This window comes from Hydractinia symbiolongicarpus, chromosome 5, assembly GCF_029227915.1.
Source record: "Hydractinia symbiolongicarpus strain clone_291-10 chromosome 5, HSymV2.1, whole genome shotgun sequence".
Taxonomy (NCBI): Eukaryota; Metazoa; Cnidaria; class Hydrozoa; order Anthoathecata; family Hydractiniidae; genus Hydractinia; species Hydractinia symbiolongicarpus.
In genome coordinates, this window is record NC_079879.1 from 3713657 (window position 1) to 3735587 (window position 21931).

A 21931-nucleotide genomic window follows, 5' to 3' on the forward strand; every position below is an offset into this window, starting at 1 on the left:
AATTACATCATCGTTTATTTTTAGTTCATTGCGTCATATTTGGGAAATTAAAAGATTGAGTGTAGAGTATACGTGTTTTCTTTTTAACAAGTTCGATTATATTATATTTACAAGCTAAAATATATATATTTCCCATCCAAGCCAAGTCTTTCGAGTCAATTTTTTGTTATTGGAGATTTGTGTTACCACGTCCAGCGTAATAAGTAGCGGAGTTTTTTTGTATACCAGCTCAATTCTGTTTTGTCAGCAGCATAATAAGTTTGTTATATTTGAGTAATGGTTGTAATTCGCTTTATAGTTCAACCAGTTTAGCCAGCTATATGTCCTGCATACTGCAACCTTTCGATGTAATCGTGTTTTACGCAGAAGTCGTTCCTGAATTTTCCAAAATTATAAATTTAATCAACCGCTGTTTCCTACTTTGTGAACAAAAATTAATCTGCAGCGCCTGGATAATTAGAGAATGCAAGTTTTGTCTTAATGTAACACTTATCTTTTGCCAAAATCGAAATAATAATATCTTTTTATCGTGTTGTTGTTGTTTTTTTAAGAAAATGGGGGCAATCATGGACTTTTGCGATATGAACCCTGTCATCTCTAAACATTATGAATAAAGTCAAACTTCATTACCTCCTTGTGTCAGTGTAAGGACAATATACATTGCAATGATCAGCAAGTATTCTTCCTTCATAAGCACCGGTTCCGTACTCTGCTCTTGGTCCGGTCCATGCCAACGGACATAAACACTGGCCGGTTTTTTGTAAACATATTCCATCGTTTCTACCGCACAGTAAACTGCATGTTGGTATTTCTCGTAATTTTTTGGTGCAGCCCGGATTTCTAAAATTGTAACGTTAAAATTGTAAGTTTTTTCCTACAGCCATTCTGTACTGCTAGAAAGATTTTGTGGTTGTCAGCAAGAAATTTAGTGGTTAATAAATTTTTGTGGTTTATTAACAATGTCATTCACTGTCTCCATTGTGCTGATATTTTTTATAGGCTTTTAGCCGGAAAATTGCTTATTAATATCTGTCGGCTAGCCACTAAACATGCATAATGAAGATAAAACAATGGAAAAGTATTGAGAGCGTGTTATTGCAACCTGCTCTCGCGAGTTTAATGCACAAATTTTGCCTCATTAGCTCAGACGTAAAATTTACCTCGCTTGATTAGACGTAAAAACTGACTTACTCTCTGCCAAATCCAATGTACGGACATTCTTGATCACAGTAATCTGCCACATAAGTATCTAGTGATCGATTATACACAGCGTTTGGTCCAATCCAACCACGAGTGCAACGACATCTTTTGTTGATACAGACGCCTGTTTTGCGATTACAACGGATGTCACATTGGTTTGCATGCTGAATCTTTTCTTCTACGCATGATCCGTTCCTAGGTTTAAAGTAAAATAAAGTACTTAATAACAATAAGTAACTATTTTTTTTTTATTTTTTTTTTTTATTTTTTTGCCAAAACAGCAGGATTTTCACGGGAAAAGATTTACATACTCACCTATAACTATGCGTATAATGGCACGGTTGCCGACAATTATCTGCTCGTATTCTGTTCTGTGCTGTCACTGAATTGCTGTTACTTGGAATGTAAGCAGCTTTTGGTCCCGTCCATCCATAATCGCAGAAGCATTTGGGTTCAAGTTTTGGTTCTTTTATACACCAACCTCCTGGGTAGCAGTCTGGGCAAGGATAACAACTTAAGTTTAATTCTTTACATATTGCGAGTACCACAACCTTTTGAGCATCAACCACCACGTTAAGGTTGAGAAATAGCAAACAAACTGCGATGAGAAGGCTCTTCATATCGACTGGATCTAAAATGAAAATACACGTGCGTAAGAGTGTTGTGGCAATGAACGATCTCTATTTATTTCATCTTTTGTATCAAATGATTTTAAAATGTCGGTATTGTAGTGAATATCTTACTAACTTCCTTGTAATATTGTTTTCTATGTATGACAAAGAATTATGTAACATCGATATCTCTAAGCTGTTTGCATTGTCACGAATGAATAGATTTGAATTGATCGGGATATATTTATACCCTGTATTCCACAATTAGCAATCTAGGTAACGATCTTTTGAACAACAAAACACGGCAATTAAGCATGCATATAAAGAACAATTATGTTCGTTAAATTTGATCAAAATTTTATTGGGTTCACAAAGGATATATATTAATGACTGGCGACCTAACAATTAATCTAAGTTTTAATCTTTTCAGATGTGCAGTAATTCATTCTGGGCTTATCGTGTTGTCACAAAAACAAATTCTCCGCATAGTTAAAGCCTGACAAATATGTTTTAATGTAATACAAATGTAGCTTTTATACTCTGCACTCATTGGTGCACTCGTCAAGAAACATTTTCTTTAGACACAAGCTCGAAGGAAGAAATGTAACTTTAAAAGGGGGAGAAATTATAAACAGGACTAAATATTTGGGGAGGCAATCCGCACATATATTTCGGAAAATTTAGGTACGCCTTTAGTGTAAAAAAAATTGCCAAATAAAAAGAAAACTGAAGTAGTTAATTAAGCCACGGTAATCAACACGATGGAAAATCAATTTGCTAGGGTTTTTTTAAAAAAAACCCTCTTAATTTTGAATGTTTAAGAGTTCTTGTGGAAGACATAATACTTTCTAGTTACAGCATGAAAAGCCATGCTGGCCACACCATACACTAAATAGGACTATGCATTCTCAGTAGTATATATATTCAACTCCTCTACTATCTGGAACAGAAAAAAGGTAAAGAAGGGGAAAAAAGACTTCCGTACTGAGAACATATTCGCATTGAAAATCTACTTTTCTCACGCAATTTTGTGGAAGGTTGTAGCTATGAAGTTTGCCTAATTTAGTTTTTTAAAGGACTAAGAAAATTTCTGGATGAAGGATCAAAGTTAGAATACTTATGATTTGCATTTGCATTTTTTCTTGTTCATACAGGCTGATACAACGCCATATCATGTGATCAAAACCTTTGTCACTGTTTCACAGTGGAGTTAACCTTTCTAACTGTTTCGCGCGCAACAAAACCGAGAAAAAGGTCTGATTAGTTGAATGTTTATAAACAAAAAGATTTGATTGGCTTTTAATGTACGGTATTCTGTCGTGTTCCGGAAATGAACAATACAAATAAAAAGCTAGCGACGATTAATTAGATAAGAAATGGAAAATACAGTGGCATGAAAGCGTTTAACAACAACACGTGTTAATTGCTTGAGTGATTTGTTATTAAAATACGCCATGCGGCTCGTTATTTCACCCCTTTCATGCTTAATGATGGACAGTGATGTGGTAATAAAATTTATCGTACGAAGATTGAATAAATTAATGTTTTATCGGACATATGAAAGTATTTTTTAAAAATCGAGAAACTATAAAGAAAAATCAAGTCACGTCCAAAATTTTTACTTCTTCCTAACATCTTTTATAGCCATTGGTGAAAGTAAGTCCGGCGTCGCGACGGGTGACAGTACCTTTTGCCGTTTGAGAATAGCAGAAGAATAATTAATAATTGTTACGTTGCCTCACTTTGCATGCTTTTCCCCTACTTAGTGCATGTACAATCGCCTTAAAATTTCACTGCCAGTAGCCTGACGTTTGGGTAAGCCACTAAAGTGAAAAAAATCAACAACTGTTTTGTTGCCCCGTAAATGAAAAGTTGTCTTAACAGAAACTCCTTAAAATTTATTTTTCTTCCCATCAAAAAAAATGTTTTTAAACGTCTTTAAACAGACGCGATTAGCAAAGAAATATAAAAGGTAATGTTGATTGTCCGTAATTAAATAAATAAAAGTTAATAACCGTGACAAAATGGTAAAAACTTTTTTTGGCATGCGTAATTTCTCTAGAGTAAGAAGTACATTCAGCCTTAACCTCATCTCTAGTGCCTATTGTCTCAAAAGGTGATGGAAACGAGCTTGATCCAGCATTGGCGAATATTAAGATTTTCTTATGAAAATCCTTTCAAAGTTTTCCTTGCTTGCTATTTTTGCTCTATTAATTTCCGGTATCCGAATTAACGTAAGAGGAATTAATTATATCCAACCCTGCTCATCTCTTCTACTACTGCCAGTCACACTTTCAGCGAAACTTTCTTTTCTTACTGAATTTTATTAATAACTGAATTGCAGTGGTCTGTTGCTTCGCTAGTTTAAACGGGAGAAATTTTTGCAGGTTTTTGCAATAAAGGAAAAATATTTGAGTGATTTTCATTTCCAGCAAAAATTTATTTTCTGAGGTAGCAACATAATACACCACTTTCGTGTCACACATTTGTGACAAGATGTACTGTACTGCCAAGTTTTTAGAGCTTCCTTTTTCTTTGTCGTTCTATTGCATGTAGCAGGTAAAGTTGGTTTAAAATATTTTAATATTTAGTATTTTCAGCTGCAACGCTTTTTTTGGTATGTTTTTGGTGGCAAGCAAAAAATCGATTTCTCTAAAAACCTATTTTTTTTAAATCCATTAAAATCCCCATGTAGCAGATTGAAAGATTTAGGCACGCACAAGAAATATCCCTGCTAAAACTAAATAAGATTTTATGTCAGCTTGCCTGCTTACCATGTACACTTTTTTAAAAGTCAACACAAGGCTCACATCCTTTACAAAACAAATCAGTTTGTAAGTAACAGTCTAAATTGGGTGAGTAACAACACAACCTAGACAATCAACAATAATTATAAAATCAGAAATGTTTTCCCATACTAAAAGTCTTCATGCAAACTTGATTATAACAAAAGTTTCACGTCTGCAACAAAATGGAACAAAAGAAACATACGAAGAAAGAGCATGTAAAAGAAGTTACCAGTTGCATAGGACTGTGTAAATCATTTTTTTTAAAACCCGACGGCGTGGATCTGAAAATGAACCAATGATATTATACAGACGGTATATATCTACATGCAGGATACTAAGTTACAAAAAAAAACTTTTAAAGAAAGTGAAATCCCGCCCGAGTGTTCCACAAAAAAACCGGACCGTTTATTCTCCTTATGATTAAGCCATCATCTTAGCCTAGCACTGAGGCCAGAATTTTCTTTATATCATTGAACAAAAATATGTTGGGTGTCTTAGATTGCCTTTTGTTTCATTTTAATTGCAAAACAATTAGTGCTAAGCATGAGAAAGTGTGAACACCATGGCAGTAGAACAAATTTAGTTACACTCTCCCACATATTTAATTGTTTGTTTTTATTTAAACATTGGATATGGTTGGAGCTTGAGGTTAGCATTTAAGTATATATAACAATCCTGTGTCTCCTCGTTGCTAAGGGCGCCATTATAAAACAGCCTCAGTTACTAACGAAGGAGGATGCTATCATGATGTGACAGAAACCTACTCCAGATGTTCATACTTTGCTATTCTGTCAATTTCATTGTAATCCGAAAAGTATTTGCCAAAAACACTGTAAAGAAAACTGTGGGAAATTGTTCCTGATTTTACGGTCTGTTATTCATTAACATAATCCAGCAATATATTACTCAAAATTTAATTGTTTTATTAGGAGAATTATTTATCTCAACTCTTCAAACTTAAACGACATATGTCGAGAGTTCTTGAGGTATTATACAGTACGTCAAGATCCCTCATTAACAAATTTAAGTTAAAATTCAACTGACTATCTGAGTACATTTTACCTGTATTTAAGGTATACTATTCTGTATCAAACAAGTATTGTAAAAGAAGAATAAAATCCTGCTACTTACGCTCTCAGTACTTGATCGGAATACCTTTTACTCCACTCAAACGTTACGTGTACATAAATAATCTTATTAACCACTTCACAGAGGACATCCCTAAGGGATGTTGTTTTTTTGTGTCTAAGGAAGATGTATAACGCATTGAGTTTGCTGTGGGGGCGCGAAAATAAAAGCAATATTTCGACACCATTTTCAAGTTATTCAATTATCTGTTTATGAAGATAAAACAGAAAAATAGGCATTGTGTCTTAGATCATAGTATCAACTCACTTGATTCCCTTTTACCATACATATCTTGCTCCATTTTCCAGCTCTTCATACCGTCACGATTTCCACCAGGAAGGCATACGGTCAAGTTATTTTCCGAATTAGAAACAGATTACCACCGGATTAATTAATTAATCTATTCTCTGCGTTATAACTGTTTTGTTACGCAATGAAAGGAAACGGAAATATCCTTCGCAAACGTTTCCTAACAAGAGCACGAATATGAATTGATCCACTTTGTCTTTGATTTTAAAAAATTTTAATATCTCTACATTACTAACGATAAATTGCAACAGTGAGAATATGTTAAGCAGTGATTTTAATAATTCTATTGCATTTCGTATTTTCTTTGAATAATATTTACCATTTTCTGTATACTAACGGAGGTAGTCAAATAAACTTTCAAAAGTAACAATTTCGTTTTTAGGTCGACAACGAATTTTACCATGGATATGCTTTAACATAATTGTTTGAAAAAACCACGCCTACCATGTTTGTGGTACTGCGTTTTAAAATCAATCAGTCGAATCATAATCTTGTACCGAAGCCTTTATGAGACAAAGTTGCAATCATCACAGTGCAGTCTAATCTAAAAGATCCTGGGCCCGAGTTTGGTGATTAAGGTATAGGACAATAACAGGAGAGTGTGCCAAAGTCATTATTCGTGATATACGTCACTCTATCCACACTTTAGAATGTTTGGTTGTTTAGTCACGTGAAAAGATTTCTAGGTAAACCTCATATTTCATAATGCGCATTTTAACGACAGGCTTACTAAACTCGTGGTGTATTAATTAGAGCAAACTGCACATCATATCTACATAAACGTGTGAAGAAAAGGAGAAGTGTTTGTGCAAAGGATTTCAGCGTTATATCAACTATAGATTCTTGTTATTGTTTTCACATGAGTAAGAGACTAAAAACCCCAGCAAAACCTGCAAGTTCTTCCCAAAATCCTGAGGACGTTATCTCCTTGACTATTTTTAAGTAACCATGAGAAACTATGACATGAACATCCAGAACATATTTGCACTTATAGGCTTTTACTGTTTTGTAAGGCGATAAAATTAGTTACTGCTGTCTTGGATATATTTTTCCCAGCTTAGATTGACCATTTTTTTCTTACAAGGCCTGACATTATTACCAATACTATTATTACAGTATTACGAATAAAATCCCAGAGTTAAATTCATTCCTATTTTTGAAATATTATAGTCAGGGAGTTTAGCGTTAGCTACAGCAGTTTCAAAAGTATGTCACACTTTTTTGATAATAGCGCTTGCCACATATTATAGTTTTATTTAGATATCTACTATTTATTTCTGATTTTTATTTTAATAAATTAATTTTTTATCGTTTAAAAATTGGCCAGAAATTATACGATTTGAGTTAATGCAATTAAACATTTACAGTACGCTCTGATCAAACTTGAAAAATGTGGAATAAATTCTTAAGTGTGGAATCATACGGACAAAATTAAGGTATGACTTCGAAAAAGCTTTCCACGAGGAGGACATATTATATTGAGATACTGACAACATTAGACGGTCACTGTGGCTTTGTTTATTGGTGATTATAAGGAAAAATCAATGTTGTTTGGTTTTAACGAGATATATATTTCTTAATTCATTTACAATAGTCGTGTCTTTATTCTTTTGGTGCTGAAGCAACAGTGAATTTTTTTTGCTGCAGAAATGGTCTCTAGATGCTGTGCATTTATTCTTGTGTGCCACCAACAACATGGTCGGCCAACTGCAAACGTTCGACGTAATCAGGTTTTACGCACCATTCATTTCTATTAAAAAGCATGTGTGTTTTAGATAAAATGTTTAAGGCTCTTTTTCACTAAAAAGAAGTTTTTTTTAAGTAATTAATCACAAGCGATTCTGTTGATGTTTGGTCTGTATGTGGGTGATTATGTGGTAGATCTTAACTTGAATCTCTCTCTTAATTTTGAATAACGTATACAGTATTGAAACAGCAGGAGGTAAGAAAAATGAAAAGTTGTGTTTACCTATTTAGGTACAACAATCACAATCTGTTAAATTTGGAATAAACTCAATTTGATCTCCAAATGCAAAAATTTATTTTAGGCATAGACATGAAGAATATATATGTCTATATTTATTTTGCAAGTCCAAGTCCAAGCTTGCAGCTATACAGCAACCATGGTAGGAAACTCCTGTGTAGAGTAAATGCTATAGTTTAAACTAATGTACTTGTTTTGACTAGGGAGATCTTACCGCCTGGTTTTTGTGTACGGACAATAAACATTGCAAAAATCTGCAAGTATTCTTCCTTCATGTTTCCCTTCTCCATATTCAGCACGAGGTCCAGTCCACCCTTCGCAACATAAACATCGTCCAGTCTCTTCGATGCAAGTGCCATCATTTTGCAGACACAGTGGATTGCAGTTTGGAATTTCCGTCACATTCTGTTTACAGTCAACATTTCTGAAAAAGATTTCGTTTATTACGAGGGCGTAAAAATTGATACCTCTCACTTTGAGGAAGTAGAGGTCAAAAGAAAGTACTTCTCAACACGGGGGATAAACACACTAAAAAATGGTGAAATAAATTGCACACAAGTCAATTATTTTACATTTTCTTTATTATAACAAAAAAGCCGAGCGGCTACAGAACTATGTAACAACTGAACTAATTGCACCATTGTACACACTTTAAACTCTTCAAGAGAAGGCAAAAAAATAATTAACGGCGGTACCAAGGAAAGATTAGAAATAATTTTGGTTTATAGTTGTTTATAGTAAATAGTTTTTGTTTCAAAATTGTTTTTTTTTTTGGGTTTGGAGGAAAAATATTTTAGAGCCAATTTACAAGGCTTTTGAAGCAGTAGTGGATAGAAATAGATGCGCAGAATTTTCCTGACCATCTGTTGATGAGTCATTATAGCAACAGAATTGGCGTTATACCAAACAATGTTTTTGACTATCCTGAAGCTAATAAGGAATAAAGAAAATTCGCCAAATTTAAACCTCCATAACGGTATGTTTTAGAAGTTATTACTAAAAATTGGGAGGAGGGGCTTTTACTACTAAATCGGTTTCACTATAAACATGCACTTTTACATCCAAGCAACTTATTGAAGCCTCCTAAACACTCTTCTTCTGTGTATTTGCAAGAACCTTTTCATTTTATCTTTCTACCACCTTTTAGCAAGCGCTGTGTTCCATAAAAGACAGTATATTATATCATATAACAAACTTGTTCAAACTAGTTTCAATATCTTCCAAAACAAACTTACTCAACTCCTTTTCCTAAGTAAGGACATTCTTGATCACAATAATCAGCATAAAAGGTGTCGCATGATTGATGATATATAGCGTTAGGTCCTGACCACCCGCGACAACACTTACAAGTACCGTTCACACACACTCCTGTTGAGTTGTCGCATTTTGGATCGCAGGTGGCTGTTGTTGTTGTTGTTGTTGTTGTTGTTGGTGTTTCTGCCAACATGTTTGTGACGTCATCCGGAGTCAACTCTCTTGCACAGGTCAAATTTCTATGGAGAAAAACATGTACGGATTTAGCAGAAGGTAAGGATTGATTTAATGGGTAGTTAGTAACAGTCTACAAAATGGATTACCATGCACTCAATTACATTACTTAAACGCATGACTAGTTCACTATCGCGACTTAAAAAGTTATTTTAAAAACGTAGTCAATATTCTCCCAACTTTTAAACACAATTCTTAAAAGTCCATGCTCTACAAAGAAATATTTTGGTATATACTTTAACCAACTGACCTGACTTTACTGGTGTAGTGACATCTCTTATTACAAATATCTGCTCGAATTCTGTTCTTGCCCATTTCATCATTCGTATCTTGAATGTATATCCCATTATCTCCGGTGTATCCATACATACACATACATTTAGGTGCATCACCGGCGTTCTTGATGCAAAAGCCACCGGAAAAACATTCTTTACAGCTATAGCATTCCAAACCAGCATTCTTGCACATGTTCATTGTGGAATAAAGCGGCCCAACTTCATCCTTTTTTACTCCATTTCTTCTTAGCTTTGATTGTTTGTGGAAGTCTTTATGGTAATGTTTGCCTGCTGCATATTGAATCAATAGTACGCCACACAACAAAAATATCTGCATCTTTATTCGCAACTCAATGAAACTAAAATAAGTAGAAATTCAAAAACGATATTTTTGAAAATATGTAAATTCGAAGAACTCCTTTCGTTGAAAGTAATAAGAAAAATAGTAAAACAAGTTCACATAACTACCATCTAAGTCTAACTATATACAGATTGATGGAAAGGATTAATTTGTGAAAGTTGATGGAACAACAAGTAAATTTTAAAAACATTTGAACTTTCCCTACGAACAGAAAATGTTTTTATTTGAACAAAAGGGTAGTAGAATGACCAATCAAATCGCAGTATTATCATTCCCTGTCTACCACTGCAAAGTATATTAAGCTGTAAATTTAATCATAGTCTAGAATATTTCTTTCTTGAAAATTTATCATACAGCGACTGCAAACCTACCTTCCTTGCCTTTATGTCGAACTTTGACTGTTAAGCTAAAATGCGATTGTTGGCAATCATTCGAAACTATCTGCTACACGCTTCACTGAATCAAACTACAGTTGGTTGTCAAAAATATGTTCTAATAAATGAGTATAATACCAAACAACTTTATGACTAAATGGCGTCCAAACAATTCCAAGCTCTCACTGAAGCGCGTAAAAGATTTTTTTTGATCTATCGCCGTGCTTTTTTAATATCTTTATATAAACATAAATATCTATTTTATAGTATTGGCGGAAACACAACGTAAAAACGAATAGTCAACTTCACGGAAAGTGCGGAAATGGAAGAAAGTATTTTGTGCGAGAAAAACAACCATTAAATTATTGTAATTAAGACACCTATTCCTTATTAAAAGTACTTAATTGTAGGGTTTCAGAAGCCTCAGTAGCTAAGAGTGTCTCACAAACAGGAGTACTTTCTTACTCCTACAATTAGTGGCAATTAAATGAGTTTCTGAGATTGATCCTTGTTTTGTATCTGACTTTCGAGTCTCTGACTTAAAGACTCTAGAATCAAATGAAATAGCTTTCTCATTTAACAGCCTACTATCTTGTTTTAATCTCTTTTTCATGTTCAGCTTCAAAATCCAAAACAAAATTAAACAAAATAAAACAAGCGAGTTGACGTGATTTGATTCTTGAATATATCTTATACTCAGAATTTATATGAAAAAGTGCTATGAATTTCTTCTTTAGCAACAAAATGTGTTGGGAAACTTAATAATACTCTTCTCATCAAAACTTAACGAATGGCATACGAACACATCACTGTGTGATAATATTCTTTTCAAATATTATAAATCAACATTTTTTACGAATCTGAGGATAAAGTGCACTGTAATGGCTTCACTAACTTTAATAAAATTGACGTCACACGACGTAGTTTAGTGGTTATTTTGTGCAGAAGATCGGGATTCGAATCCCCTTTGCCGGCGATTTAATTTGGGCGAGTAAATGTTATTATATCCCCGGGTTAACCGAAGCCATGTGAGGGGAAATTGGGGAGATGGCATACTGTGTAAACCGTTGGATGTTGCAGGGAGTTGTCTGGTAGAGCGCGGACCCTAATTGGGTCTGCGTACTCTAGGAATCCCCATCTGAGCCATGGCCCCTCCTGGAAATAATAAAAAGGTTATATCCCTCGATATTTGTGAGGCTAGCCAAGTAAAATATGCACATCCATCTATTTGTCTTAATAGCGCAATTACGAAATGTTTAAATAGCCGATAAAAATCTTCTTTGGAACGGCGAATTTCGGCCTGGTTCGCTTTTCTCAGTCCCAAACAAACTTTCCGTATTAATGAAGCAGATGAACTCAACCGTCGGTATAAACACATGTAGGCAGTACTACAGTCATACCAGCATGAGAATACACCCAGACTTCATGTAAAGGACCCCTAAAAAAAAGGATAAAATTATTTCTGTATTAAAAGTTTTCTACTAGTTTCTTAAGACAGCAATGACGAAGAAGATGTATGTTCTGTAAGAATGGATATTGCTGTGGCATCAAACAAACACGTAGGTTTTATCCTGTTTTGGTGCAAAATTTAATAAAGTCACTTTCATTAAGCTGTTTAATATTTTTTTTTGCATTGTCACCAGTGTGATTAAAGTGATCATCAACATATACTTTCGTTTCAAAGTTCTAAGTTTCTCCTTATCCATTAAAAGAGTATTTCTTTACTGTGTTTATTTAAGAGGTTCTGTACAGATAGATTGTCATCTTGTAAAAGGTTGAATATCTCTGGAACAACTCACTAAGGGTTGGGAGCAGTCAAAGAAGTTCCAATAAGAATTAAAGTTGCCTGGTCAACGATAAGACACATAGCCTTGATTGGTTCATTCTATATTGTTCTTTGCTAACGTGGTCAATATTGGGGATCCTTTGTTTTGAGGGCGAATGGGCTCACTCACCCGAATAAATACAATTGATTTTTTTATTATTCAAAAGGGTAAGATGTGACCATGCCGCACTTGTGCTCATTGGTTTATTGTCATTAGGGATTTGCTATGACGTGGATTATAATTTCAGGGATACTCTTACATTTATTTGCGTCTAAGCTTTCGTTTGAGAGAAACTGAATTTGATATCCTCAAAGAAGGCTTAGTCACCCAGGCTAGTGTTTAGTGTCCCTGATCGCAGATCTGTGCAAAATATTCCTTCTTTCTATTTTATTAGAAGTTTTTTCTTTGGTGATCTTAGATGATTTTTACTACTTGATTTTTGTTACGACAACCAAATATATGGTATTGTGTTCAATAACGATATGTCCACTTCATATTGCTTAGATCGTCGGAAAAAAGTTTTATTATTGAGCAATGGAGGCAGAGTGCTAACTATTTTCTTGAACTCCCTCACACTATAGTTCAGCGCAAGGATTACCTGCAGCTATAAAGAGGCATGTCGTAATCTTTGTCAATATTTTTATCGCAAATAAAGAATCGCTGTGCCCGCTTAAAGATTGAAAGTAAAGGTAACGGCTTATATTTTCACTGCTTTAATCATTATCGCACAAAACAGCAGCAAGAGAAAAATATAAGTACAGTATAACTATGAATTATCAACGCCATTATGAACAGTTTATGTAAAAGTAAATTCGTAAGGACAAACAAGGGATATTCGTAAAAATCAAGCAACAAAAATTTTATTTTCCCATATCATTTTAACACACTAGGCACATGTTAAACACTTTTTAACAAAACTCCCATTAGACCTTATCTGAATAGACACCCACCCTCCCTAAAACCCTAACGCATTTTTTACTTTTTGAAAAATAAAACTAGCCTTATTATATAAGGCTAACTTATAATTTTTCAGCGAGGGTTCTTACAATAACTACCCGTGGAAAATCTACAGGGTCGTCGTCCTTCATATGTCGCATTTCGTGCTTCCGTATTACAACGTTTTACCCTGTAGACAGACAAAAAGAATACGGCTATCATTAATATGGAGATAATCAACTCTCCCCTCATCCCTCAAAAACGGCATAGCATGGTTACAAGAAAGCGACTGTAAAAATAGCAAAGTGCATAACCGCAGACGCTGTGTTAAATTTCGAAAATATTTTACAAAAAGATTTAAAATGTCAAATGATTATCAAGAGGGTATGCTAGAATTATTAGTTCTTCTAAAAAGAGAATAAAAGTAACTCCAACGGGTTTTAAAAGATTACCATGAAATGCTATTATTTTCTAATTCGCTGCGCTCAACCGAAAATAACCTTATTTATTTTCTTATTTTTGTGACAGGGAAGACTCAAAGAACTTCGACTAGTAGTAGTAGTTATGTGTAGTGTCATCTTAGTTAGGAACCGTGTGCTATCGGTAGTCATAACACAATATAATACATCTATACCTCCTACGAACTAAATTACAACCACTAATTTACATTCGAAACGTTTCCGAAATCGTTGCTAAACCGGACGCGAAAAACCCCATTCTATGGGGAAACATATCCTTAGACCCCAGTGCTACAACCACTAACCCTCCAAGGTTAAGGGTATCATTAAAAAATTACACTGTTATTAACAACAACATTATAAACTATTCAAAATAAAACTGATAATAAAAATAAATCTTATAGGTAATCAAACAGTTTTAACGTGTACGGTTCAAGAACTAATTGACATGTGAGCTCTTCCATCCCTTGTACGCCCTTTAAACACTTAAAAACCACGTGACCGGCCTTGGCCATACATACGAAAATAAATTCAATTAATTAAGTGACGTCATGAGAGCAAAAGGTAATTTGACGTCATATTACTTAAGTGAAATGTTTCATTTTGCTTTCTGCAAACAGAAGTCATGTTGCATTTTACTGAACTAAAGGAGAAGATGGAAATTGAGAACGAAAGTGTTGGTTTGTGTCAACGCAGTCAACAGTATCTGACAAATGGTAATAATTAAATACTATCTTTTATTGTGTAATTCTGAATAATGAGTTTTTCACCAACAAAAATGGTACGTGACTAACTTTCTTGTTTGTGCGACTTTAAAACATCTGAAGACAATCTTTTTGACACTTTGGTTTCAATTTTTAGTTTCCTCTGAAAAGTGTGCATTGGCAAAAAGAAGCATCTTTAAATCTTTGAGATTAAGAAAGAAAATTGTTGACAACGATGTTGAGACCCCAGTTAAACTGAAAGAAAAGAGAAAATTTTCATCCATCTTGAAGTTCTTTCGCCGAACATCAAAGAAAAGAAAGAAGGCTGAAGAATTTTCGCCCGTTATTCAAGCTGAAAGAAGCCATGGGAATTACATCACACTTAACCAAAAAAAGAAAGGCTGCTTCAAGATTTTTGGTGTCTTCATGCGATTGAAGAAAAGAACTCGCGAGACTGGATACGAAGTTGATGGAGAAATCGGAGAAGATCAACAGGATGTGTTGCTTTCTGACGATGGATTTCCCTCTGTGGTGGAGGAATTTGTTGACTCAGAGGAAGTTAAACAACGCGGAAGCACAGAGAAGGAGAGCCTTGAAGTTACCATGCAAAAAATTGCGAAGGAGCCCGATTTCGAGCTGAGTGACGATGAAGATGAAGATCCTGGAGAATGTTTGGACTTTCTACGCTGGTGCAATGAAATTCCACTGACTATTGGCAAAGCTGATATTCCGTTCGTGTCTGTTTCATGCACACCGTGGTGGAGAGACGACAGTGTTGTCTTTGGATTGCAGCCTAAACTTGCAAATGAGCTTCAAGGTTATTACAAAGATGATGATGTTGTTTCGTTTGATGATGAAGTTGACGAGGAGTTAGAAAAGATCTTTGCATGTGACATGAATAAGCTTCAAATTGAAAGATTGGTGGATGGAGGGCTGAATTTGATGAGCTGGTGGGTAACAGACTTTTATTTTATTGATTTATTTCATTTCTTGGAGTTGCTTTTTAAAGTTTAAATTGTTTTTTATTTTAGCTGAATGCAACTCATCGAATTCATCACATAAAAAACAAAATCGTATATTTATTTATTTATTTTTCAACCCCGGGTACACTGCATACACAAACTCATACATTTGATTGGTTCATGATTGGTGATAGTAGACAGAACATCTGGTGGAAACTTGGACGGAAGAAAAACATACCTAGAAAAGTTTGGTTTGTTTATTCGAAATTTTCTCGAAGATGGAATACAATGAAAACTGTTAAATTTGTGGTTGAGTTCGATTTCAATCTGTTATCGATTTGCAGTTAGAATTAATATTTCAAATTCGATACACTTCAGTTGATGCCTTATGACGTATTTCTTCATCGATAGCTCAGATGGTAGAGCAGGACAGTTAACAAGTCTATGCGTGGGTTCGAATCCCACTCGAAGTAGTAATACATCTTTTATGAAGCTGAAGAACCTTTGATAAACAATGACAAAACAAATCTTTGTGTTATGCTTCCTTGGAAACAAGAAGAAAAAAAGCCAAACCAAACTTGATCTTGTTTTTTTTGTTTGTTTTTTCTGAACGTTTAAAAATTAACCACTAATTTTTCCACTAATTCTCCTAACTCCCTCGCCCTCCTAATTTTTCGCCAGGTCAACACATAATTCATCTGATCTACTAAGAAACAGTTCGATATTACTAAAACAAGTTCTTGCTATTGGAGCACTCAGCCCGTAATAAAAATATATTATTAACGCATGTATATATAAACGCATTTATCAACTCTTTATTTCAAGTTTTCAGCAATGCTTTTTTTCCCTATTTTGTAACAAACCATTTCCTTAAAGTTGCTTACTGCATCAATCTAAGTAAAAAAATTAATTATGATATTCTATTATAAAATCTGATTTTTTTCAGAATATCAGTAAGCAGGAAATAGGTCTTCAAACCAATAAGACGAAATATGAAGGATAACAGTTAAGTTTATATGTATATATATATATATATTCTAACCAAAAATTTAAGACATCGTTAATAAATACAATACGTAGAACTTATTGTGTACTGTTTCTTCCTGCAATGTGGCCTGCGATTTGCAGCCTTTCGATATAGTCTGCTCGAATGCATCTTTGATTTCTAAAAAGAAAATTTTTGCTGCATACAATGTGAGTAGGTTTAAATTTCTTCCAGAGAAAAAACAAACACAATTGCATTACTGGTTGCCATAGGGGGAATAATAGTTACATGTGTACAGTTTCAACACATTACTGTATTACGAAGTCTTACCTTCTTGATTTTGTGTACTGACAATACACATTACAATAATCTGCAAGTATTCGTCCTTCATACTCTCCATCTCCATACATTGCATGAGGACCTGTCCATCCTTCACAACAAAGACATCTGCCAGTCTCTTCGATGCATTTTCCATCATTCTCCATGCACAGAGGATTGCATTTTGGTATTTCTGTTGCATTTCTAGCGCAGTCAGGATTCCTAGGATGAAAGATTGTAAGAACACGTTTTCTTGTGAAATTTAAATTATTTAGTGGATTCCCTGGCGCAAAATACCACAATATATCGAACGTAATAAAAAGAACGCAAAAAAACAACAAAAAAACAGGTAAAAAGCATTCTCCTTGTCAGAAAATTTGAATTATAAGTAGTATAAGAAAATTCGAGTTATTAAAAGTCAGAATAAATCGGACTAGTTTTTAGAAGCTGTCAAGAGCATACTGAAATATTTTTATTACTTACTCGATTCCTTTTCCCAAGTAAGGACATTCTTGATCACAATAATCAGCGTAATAAGTGTCACAAGCCTCATGATACTCGGCGTTAGGTCCAGACCACCCGCGACAGCACTTACAAGTACCGTTTACGCACACACCCGTTGTATTATCACATCTTGAATCACAACCTACTGGCGTTGGCGTTACCGGCGAGGACCGTGACATTGTTGTTGTGGCTTGTGTTGTAGCAGTTGGTGTTGTCGTCTTTGGCAACGGTGTTGTCGTGGTTGTTGTGCTTCGAGTTGTTGCCGATGTTGTTTTTCGTGTCGTTGTTGATTTTGTTGCTGGTTTTTTTGTCGACTTCTTTGTTGATTTTGTTGTCGACGTTGTTGTCGTCGTCGTCGTCGTCGTCGTCGTCGGAGTTTCTGTTGTTGTCGTCAGTGCTGTTTTATCAATACATTCATCTGACCTTTAAAGACAAAAAGAAAATGCAATGCAAGGGTGCATATATGTTATACTAAGTTCAGCTGAGTTGAAAATTATTAAAATATTAAAGCTTGTTGCCTTGACTAGCATAAGCATAATGTTATTGACAAAGTAATGTTATTGACATTGCAGGCAACCTTTATTGCAAACCATTTTTGAAAAGCTACCATATTACTCAAATATTACCAGAGTATTAAAGTGTCGAAGACTTAAATTCCTAAAATCTACACTTCTTTTCTTTCTATCAGCAAAGGAAAAAAGCAAAGAAAAAATCACCTGCTCTGGTGTGTATATGCACACGGTCTGTTGCAATCATCTGCTCTGATTCTATTTTTTCCCCATCTTTTATTCTTGGTGTTTGGTATATATTTACCACGTGCACCAGTCCATCCATAATTACACATGCATTTAGGCTCATCTCCAGGATCTTTTACGCACCAGCCTCCAGGAAAACAGTCAGTGCATGCGACACACTCAAAGCCTGCATCTCGACATGTCTGAAATGTTGGAACGTTTTCTTTTTTCTCGCCTACTTCATGATGTGCTTTGTGATGCTTCTTATGACGAGCAACAATTTGTTGGAATGATAGCACAAAAATAAATAGTACACACGCACGCATGTTTCCCACACGCACTAAAAAGAAAATTAACATAACTCTAGTGCAACATAAACATATAATTGAAGTATGATGGACCATGCAATAACATAAAACTCGCTTGTTGGTCTGTTTACGCTGATTCAGATACCTAAATAATTAAAATTTATAGGAATTATACTAAAAAGAAAATTTTTGGCTTCGTCAGTATACTTACATTTTTCATGTGCGTTGAAGGTATTGTTGGAGGACTTTCAAACGATACAACAAAACATTCGTTCGCTCCAATGAACCGTGAAACAATGACAGCTGGTTATAAGACAGTTTGTAACAGGAAACACCGGTGGTGACATTTGGTTGTTTACCCAACTTCACCAAGCTGACAGGCTTGTTGTATGGCACCTTTGATAGGTGAAACAACATCGCGCACTTCATTAGCTGAAATGTTTCAACCGTTACAAAAGCTAAGAGCTTTAAAACAACTTTTTTAAAACAATATATTTTGTTTCAAGCATCTAGCCAAACATTGGATTAAGTAAAACTTGGTAAAATTTTTTGGCATGCAAAAATTTAGTGTGGTATTTGTGCAAATATAAGCAAAGATTTATACAATAGGTTCGTTCATAGGATGGAAGTATTAAACAACAGGGCTACAAAACAGTGTTCTTTCAGAAATGCAGCCGATATACAGAAGTTCTTTTTAAATTTCCTTATATTGCTTCTGGGGTTTTTTAATGTATAGTAAAATTGTCAGCAAAGAGTGTCAAGAATCTAGGTTTAGAAGGCGAAAGAGCCTGAAGTCGTATAATATTGTAAATAATTCATTCAAAATGCAGACTCAACAAAGCACTCTGGGTTTCATAAAGATAAACTAAGATAAGCTAAGATAAACTTAAAGAACCAAAGAAAAATTAAATGAAAATGTGAAACATTGTCATGTACAATATAGACAAACTTCTTACACACGAATAATATATACGACTCTTTCTTTGGTGTCGAAACTACGCCTGCTAAAGGGAGGAGTTTGCTATAAACTGTCCGCTTCTTAAAGGTTTTGCTATAAGAGTTTGACTGTCATTTCATCCGTTCTTAAGAAAAGTTTCCGTTATAGAGTCTTTTCTCTCTAAAATGATGTATGCTACAAGAAAGCTTTACTTTACAGCAATAGAATGAGAAGACGGAGAAGGTGTAGTGGTAGCGCATTCGGCTTGTAATCATGTTTCAGGTTCGAGACCTCACTCCGGCGCACTTTAAGTGTAGCGGTGGCAGCTAATTCGGGTTGTGTGGCAGGAAGGAAAGTGAGGGCATTACTATACTAACAATGCTAACAAAGTTACGTCGAAGGGGAGGAAGTGCCAACTGTTAGGATGGAATCCATAAGGACGTTAAAGCGTCCCGTTACTTACTCGCTTACTTAAAGCAAATGAGGTTGTTATACGAAAATTAAGAAGCATCGTCATTTGTATCAAAAAATTAGCACATGCTTTTACTGGAAGGTAATATAAATTAAAAGCATGGATTGTTGTTATTTGCCATTTAAAACATCCTCAGCGAGACGTTCAAATATTTATTTTCCGAACGTTTTCGTAACTGCCCTCATAAACTTCATCTTTTCAACGGCGAAAGTTCCTTGGTATGGAAATTATTTTGGTCTTGTTATCTTATTTCACAACACATTGCTGTACGAAAATTACCAAAGTAGTGAAATCTGATGTTAAAAAATACATGTTATACTTGCTACTACATAACATGTAGTACATGTATGTAGTAGCTACGACGATAAAACAATTCATTTAATGCGCATGCGCAGAACAGGGTAAATTTCCTCTAGAAGTAAAATTACTGTTTTTTTTTCGACTCAAATAGAACCATGGTTCACACTAGGCGCAAAATAACGTTTTTTTTTGTCTAGTGTGGACATTTCTTCTCCTCTTGCTTTAACGCTGGTTAGACCTAGTTGAAACTAGCGCTGGATATCAGAACTTTTCTATATATTTAGCGCTAGTTAAAAATAAGTAGAGTAATATTTTCAAATTCTGATGATATTTGTGATTTATAGATATTGTAGAAAAAGTTAAATAAAAGGATGACGAAAACAAAAAATAGCATTTGTTTTAAGTTAACTTACACAATAAAGCAAGATGTTTTGCTTCTTCGAAGTTAATTTTGCAAGTGAGTACTAGATTTATGACCAATAGTGTATGCTTCCGTGCCCAATAAAGTGAAAATGCACACAGAAAAACCACACACAAGTTTGTTGTGTGCTCAAGGCTTGTTAACAGTTTTTTTCTTTTTTGGTTTCAACAGTATCCATATTTGTTTTGCTTTTTATTACATCGTCGCTTTCGTTTGATTTTTGGTGCGTTATTCATATGATGGACCTTCATTGCAATGTTTTACAGATAAATCCAATAAAGCTTTGTTGTTGCTTCCCAATATATAGTTGCAGTGACATATTAGTTAATCGATCATTTTTATTCTCTTCTTTGAATGTTCTCAAAACTCTTTGTTTATAAGTTATTAGTTCTATCATGCAGACATCACGGGAACTGTAATGCATTTTCCTTCTGGTAAATTACAGAATAAGTTGCGGGCAGATAAATGTCAGGTTATTTAAACTGGGTGATGATACCAGATGTATCTATCAAAACTTTGTCGTCAAATTTGACTTTCTGGATGACTAAACTGTAGGTTTATCAGGTATATAATGGTAACAGACAGATGATAACATGGACAACAAATGACAAATGGTAACTGTTTGTAGACATTTGTTAAATAGTATGTCACTGCATTACAACCTTATATTCTTGTATTTTATAGATTTCTTGTATTCTGGTACAATTTTTGCTTAAAAGTGAATCGAAAAAGTATTAAGATTATTTAAACTGAAGAAGAAAACTTTGACTTCCCGAAATCTAGCCGTTAGGTGTATGATGTAGCGAACTCAATAAAAGAGATTTGAAAGTCATTCTTTTCTCCATTTTTTTGCTGCTAAGTAGCTGCTATTTTAAGATCTAGCTACTAATGTGACAACGTTTGTTTCATATTTTACGATTGTTCCCTATTCCTTTCCAAGCAACAATGATATCTCCAAATATAAGCAATTGTCTAACTCGAGCTTAAAAATTTAGACAGGATAGTCCTGTGTCAAATATAGAATCTAGAAACACATTTGAGAATGAGAAACTATCCTTCGGAAAGAGAAATGGAAATTTACATTATTTGAGTACTTTAATGACTGTCTACAGTGCATCCTGATTTAGAAATACAAAATTGTTGCAAAAAGGAAAACTTTAAACTCGATCTCCGAATCTAATTATGTATGAATTGGGATTTCTATTTTTATTCACACATCCTTTGTGTAATAGTAACCGTAAATAACCGAGCTCGATGTTTTTATTAGCGCCTTGTCCGAATAAGCGCCCATTTTTACCAGAAAAATTCAAAATACGCGCCTGTTTATCATAAGCGGCATGTTTTCCACAATTGAGGTTTGTTATTAAGAAATTTTGGAGGATTTAAAGTGGTTAGATTTCTAAATCTCATTAAAATGATGTTGGATGCTGAGTTGAGTATAACGTTTCTCATTAAAAAAGAATGAGAATAAACTGGCCTTCTTCAAAGTTACATAAAATAAGGCAGTTTAGATTTTGTTTTTTGTCTTTCTAGAAATTCAATTTCCT

The 21931-nt window shown here is 34.4% G+C and overlaps 1 protein-coding gene across 1 annotated transcript; it reads left to right on the forward strand.

Annotated features, from left to right (window-relative positions):
* Positions 1–14835: 14835 nt before the first annotated feature.
* On the forward strand, positions 14836–16207 carry LOC130646319 (uncharacterized). The gene is made up of 2 exons (XM_057452490.1): positions 14836–15393; positions 15475–16207. The coding sequence occupies exons 1-2, from the start codon at positions 14870–14872 to the stop codon at positions 15476–15478; spliced, it is 528 nt and encodes a 175-aa protein (XP_057308473.1). The 5' UTR covers positions 14836–14869; the 3' UTR covers positions 15479–16207.
* The last annotated feature ends 5724 nt before the right edge of the window (positions 16208–21931 follow it).